At 32.7% G+C, this 24,711-nt stretch overlaps 1 protein-coding gene and 1 long non-coding RNA gene across 2 annotated transcripts in view; one reads left to right on the top strand and one right to left on the bottom strand.

Moving 5' to 3' along the window:
• The window catches only part of LOC140447553 (peptide transporter family 1-like), a 184,308-nt gene extending 168,949 nt beyond the window's left edge, over positions 1 to 15,359 (bottom strand). The window contains exon 1 of the mRNA XM_072540266.1: positions 15,161 to 15,359. Coding sequence (XP_072396367.1) covers positions 15,161 to 15,182 — 22 coding nt within the window. The 5' untranslated portion in view covers positions 15,183 to 15,359. The remainder of the gene's footprint in view (positions 1 to 15,160) is intronic.
• A 42-nt stretch (positions 15,360 to 15,401) lies between these two features.
• LOC140447556 (uncharacterized) lies at positions 15,402 to 22,368 on the top strand. Its single transcript, XR_011951607.1, has 3 exons — positions 15,402 to 15,639; positions 21,557 to 21,681; positions 21,865 to 22,368. It is a non-coding gene; the product is annotated as an uncharacterized lncRNA (long non-coding RNA).
• The last annotated feature ends 2,343 nt before the right edge of the window (positions 22,369 to 24,711 follow it).

Raw genomic sequence — 24,711 nt, 5'->3', positions numbered from 1 at the left:
TTAACTGGAAGAGTTACCATTTAAGCCAAAGAAGACATATGTGGTTTATGCAAGATGGCGCCCCACCACATTTTCCCTTGGGGGTGTGAAATTATTTGAACAATAAATTTTCTCACAGATGGATAGGGCGAGGAAGTAAGTTTCCATGGCCTGCTCGGAGTTCTGATTTTAATCCCTTAGATTTTTTATTATTGGGGATATATGAAGACACTTGCGTATGCTTAAGAAATTAATAGGCGACAAGAATGATGGCAACAAATAGAGAATGCCGCAAAGTTTATTAGAAATCAACCAAACATATTTCTGAAGGTTAAGAGAATTTTTTCTGATAGAATTCAAAAATGTATTGAAGTGAATGGAGGTCATTTTGAAAGTTTATTAAATTAGTAGTCTAAAAAATATTTTTTTCAATAGTTTTGTCTTAAGAAACCATCATTTTGTTGAAAAAAATTGTTTTAGTATAATAAAAATCATAGTTCTTATTTTTTATAAACTAAAACATTAATATGAAAAAATCGTTTGAAATGGAATTTACTGAATGTACTAAATTATATAACCTTGTTAGTGACGTAGTTATGACTCGTGTGAAATGGATGAATGGATGTTAGCAATAAAATAAGATTATGTATTTTAAACATCACCTTTCAACACAAATAACTTGACAACTACTTACTTTATCGCATTGAGACAAAAGGATGATATTAACGTAAAAAGTAACGAAGGATCAAAAAACATACTAAAATGATTGTTACGACGGTGGCGTAGGTTGTGAGGGGGAAAAGAGGAGTTTATTTTCCTACATATAATAATAATACCGGAGAATGTTGAGAATCCCATGGACTGCCAGGGTCACCAATGAGGAAGTGCTGAGAAGAATGGGTCGAGACAAATAATTTTTGAGAACGATAAAAGTACACAAGACTGCATACCTTGGACATATACTAAGAAATAATAAATATAGCCTTCTGCAGGTCATCATGCAGGGTAGAGTCGATGGCAAAAAGGGAATAGGTAGAAAGAGGAAGTCATGGCTGCGAAATATTCGAGACTGGACAAACATGACTGTAGTCGAATTATTCCACGTTGCAAAAGACAGAGAAGCTTTTAAAAATGTGGTCGCCAACCTCCGTTAATGGGGACGGCATAGGAAGAAGAAGATATTCCTACAGCACGCCCCTGGTAACAGCGGAAAATTATCTTTTAACACTATTTAAAGTATCCTAACATAATATATAAACTGTTTGTCAAGTTTGAACGACAAATATTAGAAGATGTTAAAACAATAGGCTAAAATCATTTTAGAATATTTTTAATAATCTGTATCTCAGTAAAGAGGAATATTTTATTTAAGTGTTTTAGGTTAAACCTTCGTATTTTGTGCTAAAGTTTCTCCAGTTACTACATGCACAATTCTTAATGAGACACCCTGTATAGTACCAAATTTAAAACAATAGGTGGATAAGATTAAGATGTCGAAAAAGAAGAATAAAGGGAATAGAATAGTCTGTAAATGTATATATCTTTAAACAGCTATCTACCATTTTTATTGTATTTTTTCAACTGCATTGAAATTTTATTCAAAATATTAAGTCATTCATCTATGTCACTCTTACAAAAAAAAACAGAATGCAAATTAAGGTACAATTACAACAATATAACAATGATATTCATGACAATCTTTTTTAATCTTGGAATTTAATCACCTCATATTTTAAAAGGTATTAAGAGTTTATTACTCCTAGCAATAAACTGATAAAATCAAATATATTTTTCGTATTGTTAAGAAGAGAGATTAAGATTTGATATATGATGACTTAAGATACACTTTTTTAATATTAGCTAATTTTAAAATATTATTTGAGACTGGTATAAAATCTTTAAGTTAATTTATAGGTTATAAAATATTTCCTATTTTCGCTTTACTTCTTCGTTTATGCAGATATTTTCTACATGATCTCTATCTTTAGCTGGTATAAAGATTGCGCAGTAGAAGGGGCCTTCTAAATTCTTAATTTGGTCAGACTATCTTCCAGTAATATCTTTATAGTAATAGTAGGAATATAGTATTCTTGTAATATCTTTCTGTAGTAAGAATTACAGAAAGATGACAGAAAGAGACAGACCTATACAGTTCTAAAAATGACCCACCACTATCATCTAAACAGAATCTCTCGAGGAAAATACAAAATGTTGGCTCAGAGATATTACCAGAAATAACTGAAGATGAAATCGAAAAATCCATAAACGACATGAAAAGAAATAAAGCGGCAGGTGAGGACAAAATACTGGCGGAACTGCTAAAAGAAGACACGATAAAAAAAATGCTAAAAATACTGTTCAACAAATGTCTGTTTGAAGGTAAAATACCTAAACAATGGAGAAATGCCAATACAATCTTAATACATAAGAAAGGAGACCAAACAGACCTAAACAACTACCGTCCTATTTCCCTTTTGTCACAACTATATAAAACGTTCACAAGAATAATAAACAACCGACTAACCTATAAACTTGATAACTACCAACCAGTGGAACAGGCCGGATTCAGGAAAGGATACAGCACAATCGACCATCTACATGCGCTTAAAATCTTAATTAAGAAAACAAATGAATACAACCTTCCGCTGTACTTAGCATTCGTAGATTATAAAAAGGCTTTCGACAACATTGAACACTGGGCGGTGGAAGAAGCTCTGGTCAATAGTAGCATAGATTCAAGACACCGACAATTGATACATGATATTTACCAAAACGCAAGCATGACCGTAATTCTGGACGACAAATTAATAACGGATAATATAAAAGTTAAACGAGGAGTCCGACAAGGCGATATAATTTCACCTAAACTGTTTACCTTGACCCTCGAAGATATAATAAAATCAACATATTGGGAAAACAGAGGAATATGTATTAACGGAAAGTACCCAAATCACCTTAGATATGCGGATGATATACTCCTGATCTCCTCGGAACGACAAGAACTAGAATTAATGCTAAATGAACTTCATGAAAAATCACTGCAAAAAGGCCTAAAAATTAACTTCAACAAAACAAAAGTACTGACAAACACGGAAGACCAAGAGGCAATAAAATACAAACAGAAAAAATAGAACAGGTAAATGAGTATATCTATCTAGGACAAGCAATCAGAGCTAACAGAGAAAATCAAACAGCCGAAGTATCGAGACGAGTAAGAATGGGATGGGCAGCGTTCGGCAAACTTTCTTACGTTCTAAAAAATCAAACAATCCCTCTATACTTACGAAGCAAGGTATATAACTCCTGTATAATACCGGTGCTCACCTACGGAGCACAGACATGGACATTTACACAGGCCAATTTAAATATAATAAGGAAGGCACAAAGAGCGATGGAGAGACAAATGTTGGGTATATCACTTAGAGATAGAAAACGTGACCAGTGGATCAGAACCAGAACAAAGACAGTAGACGCGATAGAACAAGCAGCAAAACTGAAATGGAAATGGGCTGGACACAATGAACGTCTCCAAGACGGACGATGGAACAATGCCATCGGAAAGTGGCGTCCATACAATGCAAAGAGATCAAGAGGCAAACCACAGATAAGGTGGCAAGATGACATCAGGAAACAAGTAGGTCCCACATGGCAGAGAACAGCTTAAGATAGGGAAAGATGGAGAGAACTGGGGGAGACCTACATCCAACAATGAAAGGATAGAGAATAGGTTCAAAAAAAATCTTCCAGTAATGTCCCCTTTGTTTTTTTCCAGGAACATTTCCAGAAAAAATTAATCTCTCCAAATCAGCCATACTCAAACTGTGGTGCGCGTTCCACTGGTGGTACGCAAAGCACTTAAAGGTGGTACTCTATAAACTAGAAGAAACAAAGAATTTTAATAAAATTTACTAACAAATGTTATCTTTTGCGTTGTGCATGGCAACGCTGTGAGTTTGAAACTACAAGCGCGTAATGTCTTGTTCATTGTTGACAACACTGGAATCACAGCAAATTGTCACCGCCCTTGATTCACGTCCATTCACGTCATCAGTTTCCTCGTGGTCGTCAGTCGTTGTGGTGGGTTTTGTCGAAACGAATAATTTTTGGCTTAAAAAAGACAACAGAACATCTGAAAATCCCGGTTCATCGAGCTCCACTTCAGAGTCGAAGCATATACAAGGTGATGACAAAAAGAGTTCTTTCAAAAAACTAAAAGTGGCGGTTGAGAAATATGATCCTGAATACATTAATATTGGATTTACATTCACGAATGTAAATGATGAGGCAAGGCCCCAATGTGTTATCTGTTCGGAAATTCTTTCTACCCAGTGTATAAAACCTTCGCTACTAAAACGCCACTTCAATACAAAACATTCACTGTTGGAAAATAAACCTAACGATTAGTTCGTTCGGAAGTTAACGGAGATGAGAGGCACAAAAAAATTAATGTCGAATTTCACCGGCAGCAACCAAAAAGCAGTAGACGCATCCTTCCCCGTGAGTTAAAGAATTGTGAAGTGTGGAAAAGCACATACCATCGGTGAAGTAGTTCTGCCTGCCGCACAAGATATGGTAACGTGTATTTTGGGGAGAAATCAGGTAAACAGCCTAGTATTATACCAATGTTAAAGAAAAATTGGTAAACTGGATAAAACATAGTATTTTCTTTGCAATACAACTTGATGAGAGCTCAGATGTAACAAACTATACTCAACTTATAGTTTATGTGTGATATATCATTCAAGCCACAATCTAAGAAGAGTACTTATTTTGTGAGGCTTTAACGGAACGAACTACTGCCGATGAAATATTCAAGAAAATAAATTTTTTTTTGTGGAAAATGGACTAGACTGGAAACAATGCGTTGGTTTATGTTCGGATGGTGCCGAGCCATGACAGGAAAATACAGAGGTGTAACTACCAAAATAAAACTGGTTGCGCAAAATTGTACTTTTACCCATTGTAGTATCCACAGGGAAGCTTTGGTAGCAAAGCGAACGCCAGATAAATTTAAACATGTTCTCCATGAAGCCCTTCAGATAGTCAATTTCATAAAATCTCAAGCCTTAAACTCGCGTTTATTTTTAAAACTATGCGCTGAAATGGGAAGTGATTATATTCAGTTATTACTACACATATAGATAAGACGGTTATCAAAAGGAACAATGTTGTACCGGTTATTCGAGTTGCATTCTGAAGTAGGTACATGTGTTTTTAATTTTGATTAAATAATTGAAACCAATTTTGAACTGCGTGATCAGTTACTAGATGAATTGTGGCTGACAAGACTAGCTTACTTAACAGACATATTTAACCGATTAAATGACCTAAACTCAAACAAAGACTTGCAGTCGTTGAAAACCAATTTAGAAAATCTTATGGTTGAGCATGAAATAAAGATTAAAGATGATCTTATTTTTAACATAAAACAGCATTGTCAAATGCTAATTAATGGTTTTAAAGAATATTTTGACGAAGACTATGCTCAGTTTCTTTGGATACGACAACCATTTATTTTGGATAGCATTACTGCGATATTAAAACAGGATGAAAAAGAATCTTTAATAGAACTATCTTGTGATAGGGGTTTGAGAATAGAGTTTTCAAAATTAGAATTAGCCGAATTATGGCTAAATATTAAAGATGAATATCCAGCCTTTTTAACATTGTTATTTTTACTTCTTTTTACGACCACCTACGTAAGTGAAACTATATTTTCTTGAAACTAATTCTAGGAGAAACCTTGTAATATCCCTTTATCCTTCCAAAATCAAGTTACCTATTTCCTATCCCTCCATTTTATTGATTACGTCACTGAATTCGATCAAACGTTATGAAAACGTTCCTTTGTTTAGTAATCCAAAATAATATTTCAGCTTTTTGGGATGAAACTCCTAATTTTGTAAATTTTGTTGAAAATTAAATGAAACAAGCTTTTAAATGATTAATATGAATAGCATTATGGAAGACAAGACGGTGAAATAATAGGTAACTTATTTGCATGAGAAAAATACAAAACAAAAAAACATTAATAACGATGATTAAATAAAAATAAAGGAATCGCTTCCTTTTAAATGTGGGTATTTATATCGAAATACAAAAACGAATATACATATTCCAGGTACCTACCTACTTGAAGATAAAAAACTTATACAATAGTCAATAAATATTTTGTTTAATAAAATATATTCTGAAATTACGATAAAGACCACGAAATATGATTTGTGAATTTAATGGAGATAGTTTTAAATGTCAACTGTTACTTATCACTTCAATCAAGTTTATAAAGTACTTATTGAATAATGATCCTGATAAAACTTTATTGTGCGTAGTAAAAATCTTTAATTTGTAATTTAGATATGATTAAGAGTAGAACAGTTTGACTGTTTTTTTAGATTTGTACATTATTCAGTTTACATTCACCGTGTTAAAGTACAATATTACCGTGTGATGGTAAATATTTCAGGAATCTAATAAACTAATTCGCGAATTTGAACTTAGTTGGTTATTTTATTTCTCACTTAATAATTTTTTTGACGGTTTGGGCATTTTATAAGGTGGGAGGCAAAAATGGAACATAGCAGACTGCGAAAAACCAGAGCAACGAGATGATTAGATCAGATCATATTCTTCTTCATGTGCCTTGTCCGTTCCGAACGTTGGCAATCAACATGGCTATTCTGACTTTGTTTAAGGCAGATCTGAATAGTTCAGCAGATGACAATCCGAACCATTGCCGCAAGTTTTGGAGCCACGTGTGTCTTCTCCTCCCTGGACCCCTTCTGCTGTCTATTTTCCCTTGAACGATCAGCTGTAACACTCTATATTTATTATGTCTCATAACGTGACCCAAGTATTCCAACTTTCTTTTCTTTATACTCTTATACTTTATACAGATCATATTAACATCATAAATTAGGTACAGCGTATGGCTAATGACTTCTGACCACATGGTAACCACAAACAGGCCTAAATAACTTGTTCAGGTAGACCTCTCTCCTACAGATTTCAAACAGGCCTATGACTCATCTAATAGACAAAAGTTTGCATAGCTTTAACATCTCCCAAAAATATATCCGACTAGTAAAACCAACAATGGACTCGTCAACAGCAACTGTCAGAGTACACAATGAGCTCATTAAGAACTTATTAATAGTCAAAGGATGAAAACAATGAGAGGGGCTGGCACCGACCTCAACCTAACCCTTGAATATGTGATAAGATAGCTGAATATAGGTAGAGGTAATCTCCTAACAAATAAATTAATACAGATTGCCGCCTATGCCAATGACATTAGCATCATCTCTCGCAGAACAGAAGGGACGGCAGAAATATATTCACAATTAAAAACAGGGACAGAAGGGAAATAAATATTCAAAACACAAAAAAACTAGCACAGGCAAGAGCTAGGGGAAACAGTTGAATTAAAGGACGATATTGAAACTGTAGAAAGTTTTACATATCTGGAAGTGACATTAAATACGCATGGAACAGAAAAAACAGAAATTCAAAGAATAATAGTAAAGGGAAACAAAGCTTACTTTTCACTTGCTCATGTGTTCTTCTCCAAAAATACACACTGGAGATCGAAAATCAGGGTCTACAAAACTATTATAAGACCAATAGTATGTTATGGATGCGAGATATGGGTGGCGATAGAAGACACAAAACGAAAGCTGAAAGTCCTGAAACGAAAAGTCCTAATAAAGATGTATGGAGCTATTAACGAAAACAAAGTCCGATTTTAGAATTCGTTAAACATCAGAGGCTTCGATGGGCTGGTCATGTAATGAGAATGGAAACCAGAATATTACCAAAAAGAGTCCTAGATAGTAAAATACAGGGCGCGAGACCAAAAGGAAGGCCACGGAAAAGGTGGGAGGATCAAGTGAATATAATTTGCTAGACATGAGAAGCTGGAGAACAAAGGCGCGTTACCGACAAGGTTGGAGGCATAGTTTGGAGGAGTCCAAGACTTGATTTGGGCTGTAGCTCCATTGGAGAGATAGACCTCTATGCACTAGAAGAATTTGGTAGCTGAACCACACAACCCAGGCTGAAGTCTTACATCTGCTACACAGACTACTCTGAAACGGTAGAAGGGCTAAGTGTGAGAATCTTTAGTAGTGGTATCATTGTAAACATTTTTATTCCACTGAGAAAATATTCCTAAAACTAATCATGAGGACTTCTGAATTTAAGCGAATTAAAATATGGAACGCGAATGCGGAATGATGAATGCGAAGGTAGACTTTAGGCTAGAACCAGAACTCGATAAATTAACGAAACATAACACTGTTACACTGGTATGGGTACCAGGTTGTGGTACAACTTGGTATCCATACTTGTACCCTGGTACAATAATCAAAGAGATGATGAACTTGCTAGAAGAGGATCAGTTGCAAAATACTTTTGTTCAGAGTCAGTCTTATGAGTGGCTAAAATCACCATCTGAGTTCGAAAAAAAGTCTGGATCCGAACCCATCACATCTCTCCTTAGAAAATTATACCAGATTACTGGTATGGCAAAATATATGTTGGACTGACGTGTGCTTATAACAATGAAGTATCTTTTAAAACAAGCAGGAATCAGCTCACAATCATAACATGCTGCCTTACTATGTAGCATTAGCAAATTATTTAAAATATATATTGAAATATATTGAAATCCCCTCGTACGTATTAAAAGACGAAGTAATTTTTTTTAATTCCTCTTATCGTCGCCGAGTAATATAAACCATTTTTATCCTTAAATTTTTAATATCTTCGTTTTTAGTCCTTTGTCATGAAAATGTGTATAGTAACAGTTAATAGAATATTGTTTCGAAAATTAGTCTACGATTTTATTATCAGATGTCGCTACATTGCGTCTATAAGAAGCCATATTAGAGTTGCTTCCTAAGGCAGAAAAGATTTATTTTACGTTCAGAGCGATTGCGAAAGCCGTTCTGATTAGAAATCCGTTCTGATCCGTGAAATCAAATCTTAACTGTCTTTTCTTTTTTAAAAGTTAATAGTCACAGTTAAAAGAATGACATCACTCTCGCTGAGGCGTTGTCAGCGATGACAACTGTTTGCAGCGTTATGTCCAAATTTTTCATCGAATTTGTAATATCTTCATCTTTCGTCCTTTTTTTATGGAAAATATGTAATGGTAATAGTAGTAGTTTAATGTGTTCAATGTGTAGTTGCAGTTTAAGTGAGGTTTGGAAGAATCGTTGTTTCCATCCTCGATTTGTTTCTTCCTGGTTGGTATCCCAGGCTTTTTGGCAGTTTGGAGATGAATTTGTTCGTGTGTTCGTTACGCAGAGAGTTTAAGTCCAGTTTCTACCCCCAGAAACTCCAGTGAAGCCCAGTTCTACCCCCAGACATTCCAGTGAAGTCCAGATTACAGAAAATTTTAAGTTGTTTAGTAAAAATCCAGGTTACTTTTTGTGTTTAATTTCAAAGTAAAGACAGACATTTTTTTAATAATAATAATTGCTTTTATTATTTTAAAAGGTAATTTTTATTAATTTGCAATAATTTTTTATTTGCCACAGTATATAGCCCAGTAACATTTGTAAGCTTTGTAGCAACAGAGTTTGTAAATAAATAGAACATATGTAAGTTTGTTCTTCTTTATTATTTTGGTATAAATCTCTGTAACTATTAATATAGTCTTTTTTTGTTCCATCTGTATTTTGTAACTGTTTGTGTTGAGACAGTAATAAATATTTAATTTATTTTTCTGAACCATTTTGTCTTTTTATTTTAGAAAATTCTCCTAACCATTTTTGTATTTCTAATAATTATTTCAATAGTTACAACTAGTTGTAATCGTTATAATTTGTCACCTCGAAGCGGCGTCCATTTTAAATTGCTAGAGGTATTTCCTGTGTTTTGTTTTGTTTGTTCCAAGAGACTTATGCAAGCACCTCTTTGTTTCATTTTTGTAGTTGCCCCAATCCAACCCCATTGCTATTCGACTTATCCACGACCCAGCTCTCCAAGTAAACTCTGAGTGCCGTTCGCCCAGTTTCGTTTATTTTGCTTGCCTTATCTCCATCCCCAGTAGTTTATGTCTCTAGTTTTCAAACCCCCTATAATTATACCCTATGTGGTAGGCAAAATATTTCGTTACAACTAAATATGCGTCAGTCAAGGAACACCTGCATACAATGAGTTTTATGGAGACTTAGGCTACAGAATATATAGCCGAGAACCCAAAATACCATAAAAACAACCATATGTTGCTTGAGCTCAAACCACTAGATCGCAGGTAGCACAATTTTTTTGTAGATTACTATGACCAAGTGACTCCAAACACATATGTTACATATTTTTAGATCTGTATAAGCTTGTATATGGTTCCATTATTATGGAATAGATATTATGAATTATTGGAACTTGTATAATAAAAAACGCGAACATAGAAGCAAAATACTTCTGTTGTAATCAGTATATTTAATAAAAAATTAAATTTAAAATTCAAAAAGGATCAAGTTTTTCGAACCAACCAGTCCATCTTCAGTGAACTTTATAGTATTTGCAAAATAACGCCGAAACCCAAGAGTAGTTGGATTTATTGGATTAACTCATACTTAAAATTGTTAAATTATCTGGCTATATGCCGATGGACTTGGATTGTCTACAGAGAACATAAGTCCCTAATCGAAAGAGTTCTTTTAAATCTGAATTGTAGGAAAGTTAAGTGTAACTTAAACGAGTTAAATGAGTTGGCATTTAACATATAACATATAAATTCACATAGAAAATTAGTCTAGTTTTGGATACCTAACTTTATACCCGAATAAGTTTATCCATCATAATAACGACGAAATAATATTTTTACCTGCTGAATAATATCAATTTACTAAGTGATTTTGAATATTCGATTTCCACTTTGGAAATCGTTCTCAAAATACAAATCATTATTAAATTAAACAAATTTTGTTTTTGTTGCTAGGCAAAAATAATTTAGTTTTATTTGACTCATTTATATTGACAATTCAGACATATATTAAACATTTTGAGGTATATTGCGTTCCCGAGACGGCTTTATTGGAAGATTACATGAAATCAACTTTAACTTAAGAATATCCGTGAGAAAAATCATAGCATGTAATTTGTCTTGTGAAGAAAACCGCATGCAGTGATGAAAGTAAAATTTTCCTGTTAGTGATTCCATAGTAAATCATGAGGAAAAACCAGGAAAAAACTTCATGATGCTATCCCGACATGTTTTTGGTTATGAATCAACGCAACTTAAAAATATTGACAATATCATCTTAAAATCATCAACTTTAATATGTATAAAAAATTTTTAAATATTTAAAATATTTAAAAAATATATTTCTGCATTGTCAATAAGAATAGGGCAATTATTTTTTTGGATCATATGATCAGTTTTCCAGCTTCCGGCGCTTTACGATAATGTAGGTAGTTTCTCTGCAAGTTACATCCGTAATCAGTACAAGTGTTACGTAAATTTAATTTTATTACTGGCCTAAAACGGTTAACAAACAGCGTAGAAATAGCTAGCAGTTTTAATGAGTATTTTGTGGAAAGCATTGAAAGTATTGTTCAAAGTATTGATAATTCTGAAACATGGTGTAATGTAAATAGTAATGTATATTTTAATTTTTAAAAATTTGAAAAGCTCTCTATGTAGGATTTGCGAAAACTTGTTGGAAACTTAGATAATAAATTCTCACTACAATTGCAGAATGGTAAAGGAAGTTTTTGAAACCATTGGGCACATTATGTTAAATTTAAATATTACATCTCTTACTACGGGTAGAATTCCTGATGTATTAAAAATAAGTACTATCACCCCTATTCAAAAAATACCCAACACTATCAAAGCTAAAGAATTCCGACCAATAAATACTTTACCTCCTATAGAGAAAATATTAGAAAGTGCTGTTTATGAACAATTAGAACATGTAACAAAAAATAAAATTTTAATTAATAATTAATCAGGTTTTCGAAAACAATTCTCCTGTGAGTCAGCGTTACAAGTTACATTATGTCACATAAAGAGTAATCTAGAGTGTGAATTTATTAATATTTTTGCCGATGATACTCTAATCTGTTGTAGTGGTGAAAATTTTGATGTAGCTATTCAAAAAATAAACACTATTTTAGATATGGTTAATAAATATTTAAAAATGAATAAACTGAAGTTGAATGTGAAAAAAACAAAGGCAATGGTTTTCACAACCAAACATAAATATAGCTTGCTTGATTCTGAAATCATAAATTTAAATATTAATAATGAAAAAATTGAAATTTTCACAACAGTTAAATATTTGGGATTCCAACTTGACAATATTCTGAATTTTGAGAGTCACTTCGAGTACGTTCATAAAAAAATATCAAAAAAACTTTATTTTCTGAGTAGAATCTCTCAAAACTTGTCAATGGAGTCAAAAATAACAGTATATAAAACAATTATTCAACCTCGTTTTGACTATTGCTCATCAATCTTATATTTATTTAACCTTAACAAACTTAACATGCTACAAAAATTACAGAACCGTGGAATGAGAATAATTCTTAAAACAAATCGCTGTACCCCAATTGGGACGATGTTAATACTCTAAATTGGTTGAAAATAGACTGTTTTATTTCACCATGATTTTCGTCTTCAAAATAGTCAATAGCTTATTACCTGAATATTTCCAAGAATTCATTTCTTTCAACAAAAGTATTCATTCTTATAATACACGAGGTTTAGATGATTATATATATATATATATATATATATATATATATATATATGTATATATATATATATATATATATATACACTCATGGACAAAAATATCGAATATTTTGGTATTTTCAAATTTTTGTTTTTTCAAAATAAATTCAGGTCAATCAAGTCGTTTATTGTAAAATAGAGTTTATTTTAACAATGTTTAATGAACAATTTTAAGTTTTTATGCGGAGAAAACTGTGAAAAAAATAAATATTTAATATTAGGTAAATAAGGTTATTTTACTCTAAACTTAAATGTTAATTTAAATTGCTTAAACAAGTTGTTTTAACTAAAAAAAGTGCATGATCAGTAACGAGTATTCCCCCCTCTAGCTCTTATTACTGCTTGCATCTTTCTCAGCATGCTTGCAAGTAAATTTTGGACATATACTTGGGAAATTGCATTCCATTTATCCTGTGCAGCAAGCCGAAACTGCTCTATCGTATTTGGAACAGGATTTCTTTGTCGTATGCTGCGTTTTAGGTGATCCCACATGTTCTCTATTGGATTTAAATCAGGGCTAAACGGTGGCCAAACCAATCTTCGAATTTGGACTTCATCAAGATAATTACTCACTATGGCAGAAGCATGTGGTCGAGCATTATCGTGCATTAACGTGAATCTTTCATATCTAATTTCACCAACATATGACAAAACATGATCTTGCAGGATGTTTTAAACTAATACCTTCCCAAAGAATTATGCCATCAACTCCAAAACTAATGGTCTGGGCGAGACTGCAGCTGCCGAATCGTTCTCCAACTCCTCTGGAGACGTAGTTTTGACCATCTGGCTTCCATAATAGGATTCTGGTCTCATCAGTGAAAAGAACGTTTTTCCAGTTGTCGATATTCCACTAAGTACGTGTTCTTTCAAATTCAAAACGACGAGCTTTATGATTTTGGAGAAGACGTGGAACTTTCGCGGGGCGTCTGGGCTTTAAGTTTGCTTCTTTTGATTTTCGTCTAGCTGTTTGTGAGCTCACATTAACTTGTCTAACATTTACTAGCTCATTTCTGAGGTGCATCGATGTCAATGAACGATTTCGTGTAGAATTAAGAACCAAAAAATGGTCATCAATTGCGGTTGTGCACCTTGGGCGTCCTTGACCAGGCCTTCGTACAAAATTTTATGTTTCGCGGTACCTTTTTAGAGTATTCGAAATTATATATACAGTTCTGCTGAGACGTCGTGCGATACCTTTTTGTGCATATCCTTCCTCGTACAAAATTACAATATGTGCTACTTGGATTTCATCGCAGTGTCGAATTGGTGCGATACTTGTTTTAAACTTAGCTAAATCAAAACAATATTTAATTAAACTTAATAAATTAAAATAAAAATAACCGAATTAGTATGATTTTTTCTTTACTTGAAGAAGGATTTTTATGATAAAATGTACGAATGACACTAACCACTGAATAAACGTCAAAATAAACATCAAAATATTTCAAACCAGTTGAGTACATCAGCCTACTATATGAGTATTATCAGTGATCTAAAATTATTTTGAAATAATAGTGACTACAAAAAAAAATTGGGAAAATCCAAAATATTCGATATTTTTGTCCATGATTTTATATATATATATATATATATATATATATATATATATATATATATATATATATATATATATATATATATATATATGTACCTATTTAGAACTATGTAAAAAAGTACGATGAATTCGCTCTTTTTTAAAAGCTTCCTTAAATTTAATCAGTTACCTACATCTGTAAACAAATGTACTAGTCTTAATAATTTCAAAATGTTACTTAAACAGTATATCAAAAATTTATAGTGTACTTTCTTTATATTGTATGTATATTGTGTTTTTTCTATTTAAATAAAGATCTATCTATGTATCTTTATGTGTAGTTCGTTTATGGGTTTTGTACATACAAAAAACGTTTATACATACTATTTTTAAACAATTTTATATACACATTGTATACACGGTGTCACAATATAATAACTATTACTAGTAGGTACTCAGTGTTGAACAGATATTTCACCTTGCAAAAAATAGGATCGCCAACGTTCGTGAGAAGACGGAATAAGAAGAAGCAGTAGGTAAAATTTTTAATGTGATAAAAAGTATAAATTAATTAAAATTGTCAATACTATTTGAATCGGTGTAACAAAAAACGCACTCTCGAAAACCGAACATAAACTTTCCCTAGCAATCTAAAAACTCATATCTCTTGTATAGAAAATTTTTCAGTTCGATCATCTGTAGATAAATACTCGGTTTTTAATTAAACAAACTTAGGTGATAAGTTCATCTCAAACAATATACTAAATTAGGAAAAATTAAAGACAAAAAATCTTATATAACATTGAAAAATTAAAGCAGTTCTCCAAAACATGTGGATTCATATAGGTTTCTTATGTTCTAGTTTTCCCAATAAAAAATATTCTGAAAGTACGTACCATTATTTTCTTTCCCCGTCATTGTTTAATCGCCTTGATCGTCGTCACTTGATGGTATTAAAGACTTGAATGATTAATCGCAAATAAAATATAGTAGTCTTAGTACGTCTATCTTATCTTTGTTAATCAGAGTATAGACACAAAGAGTAGCTAGATAAATCCTAGCCGAACAATAAAAATTTTCAGCGCTTCGGCATCAACTGAGATATTTACCACATGTTTATTACAGGTTATCAATCAACGTATGTGATATTGTTTATGATGTATGGTAAAGAGTAGGGGTATAATTAAATCCATTTTTTGTTTAACCAAATTTTTATTAACGTACTTGCAACAAGTTTTACTCACATATTATTCTATTCAGTAAACAGTTTATCTGCGCCGTCTTTATAGTATATAAGCCATTGTGAGTTTTATCCCAGCTCATTATTCTGGATTAACAGACAGTTTAATGAAGTATTCCCAACAAAGCTAGACAGGTCTGTATTATATTTATTTATATATTAGATACAACACTTAAAAAGTTTGTTTTTAAACTTTAAAGATAACATTTGTTTCTGTATATCAATAATAAGTTGTGTTGACTAATTGTGTTTCTTCTTATTTTTATTTATTGAATATTTATACATAGGTATAGATAAATATTTAACGTATGTTCTAAAAGTTTTGACACGAAATATTTATCTGATTTTTTTTTTAATGATAAATAGTTATTTATGCACCAAGAAGATTATTAAGATGATTATGCCCGAAGAGCAACATAATCCAACCAGAGCGCCTTTATCCCGATGGATGGATGTTGCTCAATGGGCGTAATTATTCGGTAATAACAGTGGTACATACAAGATTTTATTGTTCACTTAATAATATAAAAACTGAAATTTTTCAGCTTTTATTTTAGAGAACAGAAAACGTTTTTACTTTTTATTTTACTGCACCTACAAAACATACCGTAAAATGGGGTGAATAGAAACAGGTTTCAACTTTGTTTTTCCTTACATGACGCATCAATCACGCAGGGTTATTAGCGAATACGGATTGTGATACAGAGTTAGAACTTAACAATAAAACTTAACCATAGCAATACATAATTAGAAATAATCCTAAATCTATACAAAGTGAAATATTAGATTTTTGATAACAGCTTTGAGAAAGGCAAAAATATTTTTAGAATCACTATCTTTTCCAAGAGCACTATTTAATGTTGATGGTATGTTATAAATTTTGCGTTGCACATCGTACTTGGGGCACTGCAATAAACAATGTTTTACCGTTAAGATACTTTTACACATGTTACATACAAGTTTATCAGCACCTTTTAGTAGGTAGTCGTGTGTTAACCGAGTATGACCAATCAGGAGGCGAGTGAAGGTTACTTGTTCTCTTCTATTGTTAAATTTTGGGATTTTTTGATGATTAATATCAACTTCGTACAGTTTGATTGGGGAGTTCTTCCATGTATCCTGCCATATTGAATTAATCTTTCCTTTAAATAATGCTTTCAGGTCGGTGTGAAGAGATTTCGTATTCTCTTCTGCATTTGGGTTAGTAGGTGCATTTTTTGCTATTTTGTCTACAACCTCGTTTCCTTCGATTCCAGTATGTGATGGTACCCATATAAAATTAACTTTAATGTTTATATTTTCTGCATGTTTTAGTTCCTTTTTAATGAGAAGGAGTAGTGGATAATTACAGTAGACTTGGTTTAATGCCATTATTGAGCTGAGAGAATCTGTAATAATGATATTTCTCTTTTTATTTTTGTTAACTATCAGAACTAGTGCTTTTAGTATCGCATGCAGTTCAGCAGAGAACGTTGTTGTATGTGAAGGTAATTGGTAAGCTTCTGTATAATCTGATAAGTAGATTGCTGCCCAGTTTCGTCTTCGTAAAGGCATCGGTATAAACTTTGAAACAGCTAGCATATTTTAAGAACTTCTTGATTAATTTGACTTGCTGGCGTTTTTGATTTGTTTAGGCACAATAAACTGGAGTCAGTAGAGGAAAGTCGAATTGTCCAAGGAGGAGGGGTTTGAATTGAGGAGATATCGTAGGTGTCTGGAAAATGGGTGCTCCTAAGGAAATTCGAAGACCTGTATTTTGAATAACATCTTTGTTTTTAAGTTCGTTTTTTTGGAGGAGTTGAAAACAATTGAACCGTTGTCCAGTTTGGAACGTACTAGGGCCTTGTAGATATGTAGTAATGTTGAAGAGTCGGCGCCCCATTTTTTGTTTGCGAGTGATCGTAACAAATTTGTTCCTGGCTGACATGTCTTTTTTAAATATTCTAAATGTCTCTTTTAAGTTAGTTTTTGATCAAAGACCATACCAAGGAATCTAACTTCGTCTATTAATTTAAGCTGTCCTCCATTTAAATATAAGTTCTTCGGTTGTATTTGGTGACCTTTCGTAAAATATACTGCTTTGGTTTTGAGGGTATTGAAATGAAGACCACTTGAGAATGATCATTCTTCAATATGATTTATGGCTTTTTGGACATGGTTATGGATGGTTGTTGGGTTCTTTCCTCTACAAAGTATAACAAAATTATCTGCATATGGCCTAGCTTTTACAGAATGTTAAATTTTTGCGGTAATAGAATTCAGAGCTACAAGAAACAGAGTAGTGCTAAGGTTCGAGCCTTGTGGTATACCATTTCCTTGTTTTTGTTTGTTGAGGAATATACGCCGTCTACTCTGACTTGAAATTGTTTATTCTTTAATAAATTTGGTATATATTTAAGTATATTACCTTTTATTTTCCATTCGCTGAGCGTTTTTAAAATTGAATATTTCCATACTGAATCGTAGGCTTTACTAATGTCGAAAAATATTCCAATACAGTATTGTTTAATTGCGAAAGCCTCATGTATTTCCGATTCCACATCAATAAGGTTGTCTACAGTAGAACGACGCTTACGGAAGCCACTTTGTTCTGGTATAATTAGTTTTTTTGATTCCAGTTATTGTTATTTATTATTTTCTCTTGCATTTTGCCCATACTACGAGTAAGAGATATTGGCCTATGTTTCGGAATCTGATTTTGATTTACTTTGTTTAGGAATAGGAATTATTATTGAAATTCTCCAGGATTCTGGAAACACATTTTTCGAGAAGATTAGGTTGTACAAGCTGAGTAACTATTCTTTAGATGGGTAGGTAAGGTTTTTTAGGAAAATAGTGGGTATATTATCTGGACCAGGGCACGAGTTTTTACAGTTTTTCATTACCGTTTCTAATTCATCCATCGATATTGTAAAGTTTATTTCGCTGTTATTTTGATCTTCATAGTCAATGGTGTATTTTTTTTCATTTCTTTTGTTCTTTAAAAAATTTGGTGAATAGTTTGCATCACTTGAGTTTTTTTCATAACCTAATGCCAGTATATTTGATATTTCCTTTTGAGATTTATATTTTACAATATTTTTTCCATAAAGTTGTCATTAGAGTAGAAATGTCAATTGTTGGAACGCATGTTGTCCAAGATTCGCGCTTTGCTTTTTTGATAGTAAATCTGGCTATAGCTCGTAGTCGTTTAAATTCTAAAGGGTTTTGTTAATTTTTTTGTCGTTTAAATTTATTAAACGCTTTTTTGGATTGTTGTATTGCTTGTTTGCATTCATGGTTCCACCAAGAAACTGGAGGAAATTTACATTACTCCTAATATTTTTATCTGCTGAATCTATTATCAGTTTTGTAATAAAATCTACTTCTTCATTCACATTACTGTTTTAATTTATGACATGCAAGTTGTGTTGGATATGGTTTTGAAATTTCTTCCAATCCGCATTTTTTAAGTTCCATTTTACTTCTGGTATAGCTGTAGATGATTCTTCGTTATGAATTATAATAGGATAGTGATCACTCGGTCCATAATATCATGGACCGAGAGAGTCACAAATGTCGAGGTCTTGAGAAGAATGAATAAAGAAAAGGAAGTCATATTTACGATCAAAAAACGAAAACTGCAATACTTGGGACACATTACAAGAGGCGAAAGATATGACCTGCTTTGAATAATTATGCAAGGGAAAATAGCAGGAAAAAGGTCCATAGGAAAAAGACGAAACTCCTGGCTAAAGAATCTACGGGAATGGTATAGCTGTAGCAGCAACGAATTGTTTCGGTCAGCAGTTTCGAAAATACGTATAGCCCTGATGATCGCCAACCTTCGGAACGAAGGTAATAACTCCAGTATAAACTCCATAATACAATAAAATAAACTCCAGTAATACATCCCATGAAAGCATATGCATTATTGATGGTTCGCATATAGATACATCAATAGCAGAACCTTTACCCGTTCTTATGTCGAAACGGGTGTCTTGTTCATCATTAAGTAGATTTAGATTAAATTTTTCCAGAAGAGATTCTATTTTTCTACCGAGACAAATTTTTATGAACCCCATAAAGAGTTATGTACATTGAAGTCTCCGACAATTAGTCGTGGAGTAGGTATTTGATCCAAGAGGTCCGATATTTCGTTATGGTTAGATTCTTGATTGGGGGAAATGTATATGTTGCATACGGAAGAGGTAGTTACGTTTTTGATTTTGACTGCAATTGTCTCGAAATTTGTTTCTTATGGTATTTCTATACTATTAATGTCGTTCTTTATGTATATCGCTACTCCTCCTCTGGCTATTTTAGCATGTTGCAATACTTAGTGGGTCCGAAGATCCTGTGCAGTTTTCGAAGAAATCTATTAGTTTTTTATAGTTTAAGGGATAATTGGAATTTTGGTCGCTAAATAATTCTTCTGTTTGTTTCAGCATTTCCTCTGCGTCTTTTTTGATTTCTTTTCTTGGTTTAATTTAGTTTTTTTCCTTTTTTTTCATGTTGGGCTTGTAGCGTTTTAGATTTGTTAATATATAATATCTATATAATAATATAAATTCTGTTTTAAGTTTTGTAGTACACCCCTGAGTTGTTTATTTGCGTTTGTCTCTTATAAAGGAATTTTAAAACGATCGATATTTTATGGCATTTTAAGTTCAACGTCCCTAGAAAAAATATTGCAAGTCTTGTGTTTTTTCTCTCTGAAACGTAATAGGTTGGGAATATTTCAAGGTTGTCGACGAACGGTTGTCGAGGGTATTATGTTTGTTTTAAGTTTGTAGGCACAACTGGTTCCGGAGACGCGAGGGGAATTTATTTTGGTTGAATTTGTAAAATCTAACGCAAAGGAAGTCAAGCAGGAGATCTTAAACGAGAAGGTCGTTTGGCGGATTTTGAATCCAGAGCCACTTCTTTGTGTGTAATGTCTTAAGACCGGTTAAGGTGATAATACTCTTTGCATAATGGCAGTTTAGAACAGAATAATCATCATAAGATTTGTGCAGTACACCGGAACTGAAGAAATTTTAAAAAATTATTATATAGGATGTCCCACCAGCTTTGTTGTCGTTTGCCTGCTTGATCCAGCCCCATTTACGTCTTAGATCGTCGTTCCTGAAGTATGGAAATGGTTTCCTTTGTTCCCGTGGAGAATTTGTCCGGTTAGTTTCAATCCCAGAGATGTAGCAAGTTTTTTTTATATATTAATTTTTTTTTAAATTGGACAGACATTTTTTTGCTAAAAGTGATAATTGCTTTCATTTAAATTTAAGAATCTGTAATAATTAAAATTATATTGTAAAACTAGGCGTGGTTGCTGTCAATTTTTTGTTTCTTTGTCATTCGAATTGAATGTTGACATATGACAGCTAACTCTAATTTGTTTTGTTATGACATAAATTGATTTCGTAGAAAAGGTTAAATTTTACAATATTTTCATATACAAAGATATCTTTAATTTCAGTAATCTAAATTTGCCACAGTGATAAATAATCTAATAACAATTTTGACAGTTTTTGTAGCAATCCCATTGTAAACAGACAACACATGTAAGTTTTTTTTTGAAATTTTGTATTTTGTATTTTTGCAACTTTTAATTATAGTATATTTTTTTATGCAATCTGTATTTTTGATAAGTCGGTCAGATAGCCAAGCGGACTGGGCGGCCGGTTCTCACTCGCTTCACTGCGAGTGGTTCAGTGGTTCGATCCTCAGCTCGGTGTACAGAAAACAAAAAGGCTAACGCAGCAGTTTAAAATTCTAAATGAATCTGCGGCTTAGACTAGAATATGCTGGTGTCTGATCGGCCTATGGTGGAGCAGTACGGCAAGAGATAAGTGCTTGCGGCTCAGTGATACTCCTCCATAGATCCCTACCGGAAGGGCGAGGCGCCTAAATACCGGGTATATATATATATATATATATATATATATATATATATATATATATTGATAACTGTTTGTTAGAGACACAAATAAATGTTTAATTTATTGCTCCAACCATTTTGTTTATTTTAGTTTAAAAAAAATCTCCTAACCTTTTTTGTGTGTTTACTTTTTAGGAAGGAAGGGCCCTTTTCTTCTTTCCTCCAGCAAGTTTAGGATCCTTCAAAGCGGCGCCCTTTATTCAAAATTGCTAGAAGCCCTTCCTTGTTGTTTTATTTGCCCAGTTGCCCAGGAGATTTGTGTAAGTATTCTTTTATTTCATATTCTGGTAGTTATCCAAATCTGACACCCTATAATATTCCTCTATTGGACGAGCTTGCGGCAAGTTTGGAGGATTATCGTTTTTGGGACAAAAGATATGTGGTGTTGTCGAAGCCAGTTTTGGGCATCTCTTTAGTAATGGAATTTTTACAAATTTTTACAGGTTCTACGCCAATGAGTAAAATATGGAAGTAATGGATGTATGGGGTGAGAAGATGAAGTGAAAGTGTATTGAAGGCGCCCAAGTACCCAATTAAGTATGGTATCACAAGATAAAATTTGTGAGACTTAAGGTAGCTGAACTAGCACAGTATGCCACAGGATGACCAATTGACACTTAAGGAACTACTCGGCTAATTTGTTTAGTTTTGAAATATTCCCTGTATATCTTATCCAACTTACCACGCAAATTAAAATTATAAGTAGCTTTGTTTGCAGAAAATGAGTAGCGATTATTTATTATCTATGAGCTATTTAAACTACAATATAAACGTCAATCGAGATATCAGTTATGTAATAGGTAAAACCATAATGTTACCATAAAGAAATAAATTTAATGTTACCAGGGGATCCACTGTTATTTGAAATCAAGTCTTGAAAACAGATAAATGTAATTTAACACGTATTGACATATTTCTTGAAACTTTTTTATGTATTATTGGTTTTGTCTACAGCTACATGACCGTATAATAGTTGTTGTAAATGTTTCCTCTTTTTCAATCTATAGGTAATTTTTTTTACAGTTTAGTAAGGGATGGTGAGTCCAAATATCACACTTTTTTGCCGAAAATATTTAGTTCTTAAGTTTATTATTATTAGTAGTGCTACAGCCGTTAAAATTTTTCGGTGTGCATGTCCTGCCCATTACAGACGAAGTTGTATAGTGGTAGTAATAATATCTTTTTCACACAACTTCTGCTTGTGTATGTTCTGTAGCTCAAAGTTGTATCTACACCTTCATATTCCGTCTTTACAAACCTCGTAAAAGATTTTGCGTAGTATTATTTTTTAAAGATATATAGACAGAATTTATAGATTTGGTTAGCCTCCATGTCCTGAATCAATGTGTCAGGACAGTAACATAACCTGGCCTAGTCTTAATCTTGTTGTTTTTTTGAGAATAACGTTTCTTAGCTAGATATTTTGAGATTTTATAATATAATATATTTGCGAGTCTAATACGTCTTTGGTATGTTATTGTGGTCGATAAGTCTGCCCAGAGAGATGCTAGTAGTGTTAGTAAAATCTATACAAACATTTCTTAAGCTAGTGGGTGTCTTAATCGGCATGAACGTGTACTTTTTTAATGCTTTGTCTATAAACTTGATTTATATGCAGTGTCATTGTTTCTGTTTCCGCTATTAGCTCTGTTATTCTGGATTTTGTGATTCTTGTATTGAACGATCCTCTAAGGAAACGTTGAAGATCTAACATGCTAATGCGTTACCTTTTCTATGTCCTCTGTGCATTCCAAAAAAAAAAAATAATAAACTGTTGTTCTAAATATTTAAAGCAAATATTATTTTTAATAATTGTCAATTTTATTTTCATTGTCATTGTTATCATGCACATGAGTTTTTTAAGCCCTAGTTTATTCAGAACATTGTACAGGTTTGTTTTCATAAAGCTATCATGTGGAGCTTTAAATTACAGAAAAAGATGGTATAAATCGATATTAAACTCATTTTAAAGCATTTTCCAGACCGTTTTAAAGTAAAAGTCTGGCCTGAAACCTGCCTGATATTCTTTAAGACTGGCTTCGGTGTAGGGCTTTAATTACTTTGTCGAGAGCATATAAAAACTAGGCTCCATTAGACTAGGTACCAGATCTGAGAAAGAGGAAAAAGTTTCTTCTGATACTAAGTTTATCATCATATAAAAGTCAAAGAACCCGATGTTATTTTAAAAACTTAATAAAAGACAAAAATACTTACTGTGTCGCGATAGTATCCCGGACGAGCCATGTCAGGCAAGACAACTTCTACATCCAATTTGTCCTGGAAAGTTAACTAACACGGTCTCATACTGGCATGGACATATATACACCCATTGTCTTTATCTTTTTAGGAATTGTTTTTGATTCGTTGTTTACGTAATAGCTTTCCCAAAAGATTTTCTTGATAATGTCTTTTAGAATAGTAAATTACTATTTGATCTAAGGGTTTAACAATAGTTTTCACGGTGGAAAAACTAGGCTCCATTAGACTAGGTACCAGATCTGAGAAAGAGGAAAAAGTTTCTTCTGATACTAAGTTTATCATCATATAAAAGTCAAAGAACCCGATGTTATTTTAAAAACTTAATAAAAGACAAAAATACTTACTATGTCGCGATAGTATCCCGGACGAGCCATGTCAGGCAAGACAACTTCTCCATCCAATTTGTCCTGGAAAGTTAACTAACACGGTCTCATACTGGCATGGACATATATACACCCATTGTCGTTATCTTTTCAGGATTGTTTTTGATTCGTTGTTTACGTAATAGCTTTCCCAAAAGATTTTCTTGATAATGTCCTTTAGAATAGTAAATTACTATTTGATCTAAGGGTTTAACAATAGTTTTCACGGTGGAAAAACTAGGCTCCATTAGACTAGATACCAGATCTGAGCCAGAGGAAAAATTTTCTTCTGATACTAAGTTTATCATCATATAAAAGTCAAAGAACCCGATGTTATTTTAAAAACTTAATAAAAGACAAAAATACTTACTGTGTCGCGATAGTATCCCGGACGAGCCATGTCAGGTAAGACAACTTCTCCATCCAATTTGTCCTGGAAAGTTAACTATAAGGTCTCATACTGGCATGGACATATATACACCCATTGTCTTTATCTTTCCAGGAATTGTTTTTGATTCGTTGTTTACGTAATAGCTTTCCCAAAAGATTTTCTTGATAATGTCTTTTAGAATAGTAAAGTACTATTTGATCTAAGGGTTTAACAATAGTTTTCACTGTGGAAAGACGTTTTATTTCATCTTTATTCATATTTTAAGGATGCCGATGACA

Source organism: Diabrotica undecimpunctata, chromosome 8 (assembly GCF_040954645.1).
Source record: "Diabrotica undecimpunctata isolate CICGRU chromosome 8, icDiaUnde3, whole genome shotgun sequence".
In the NCBI taxonomy this organism is placed as follows: domain Eukaryota; kingdom Metazoa; phylum Arthropoda; class Insecta; order Coleoptera; family Chrysomelidae; genus Diabrotica; species Diabrotica undecimpunctata.
This window is presented reverse-complemented; position numbering and strand designations above follow the sequence as displayed.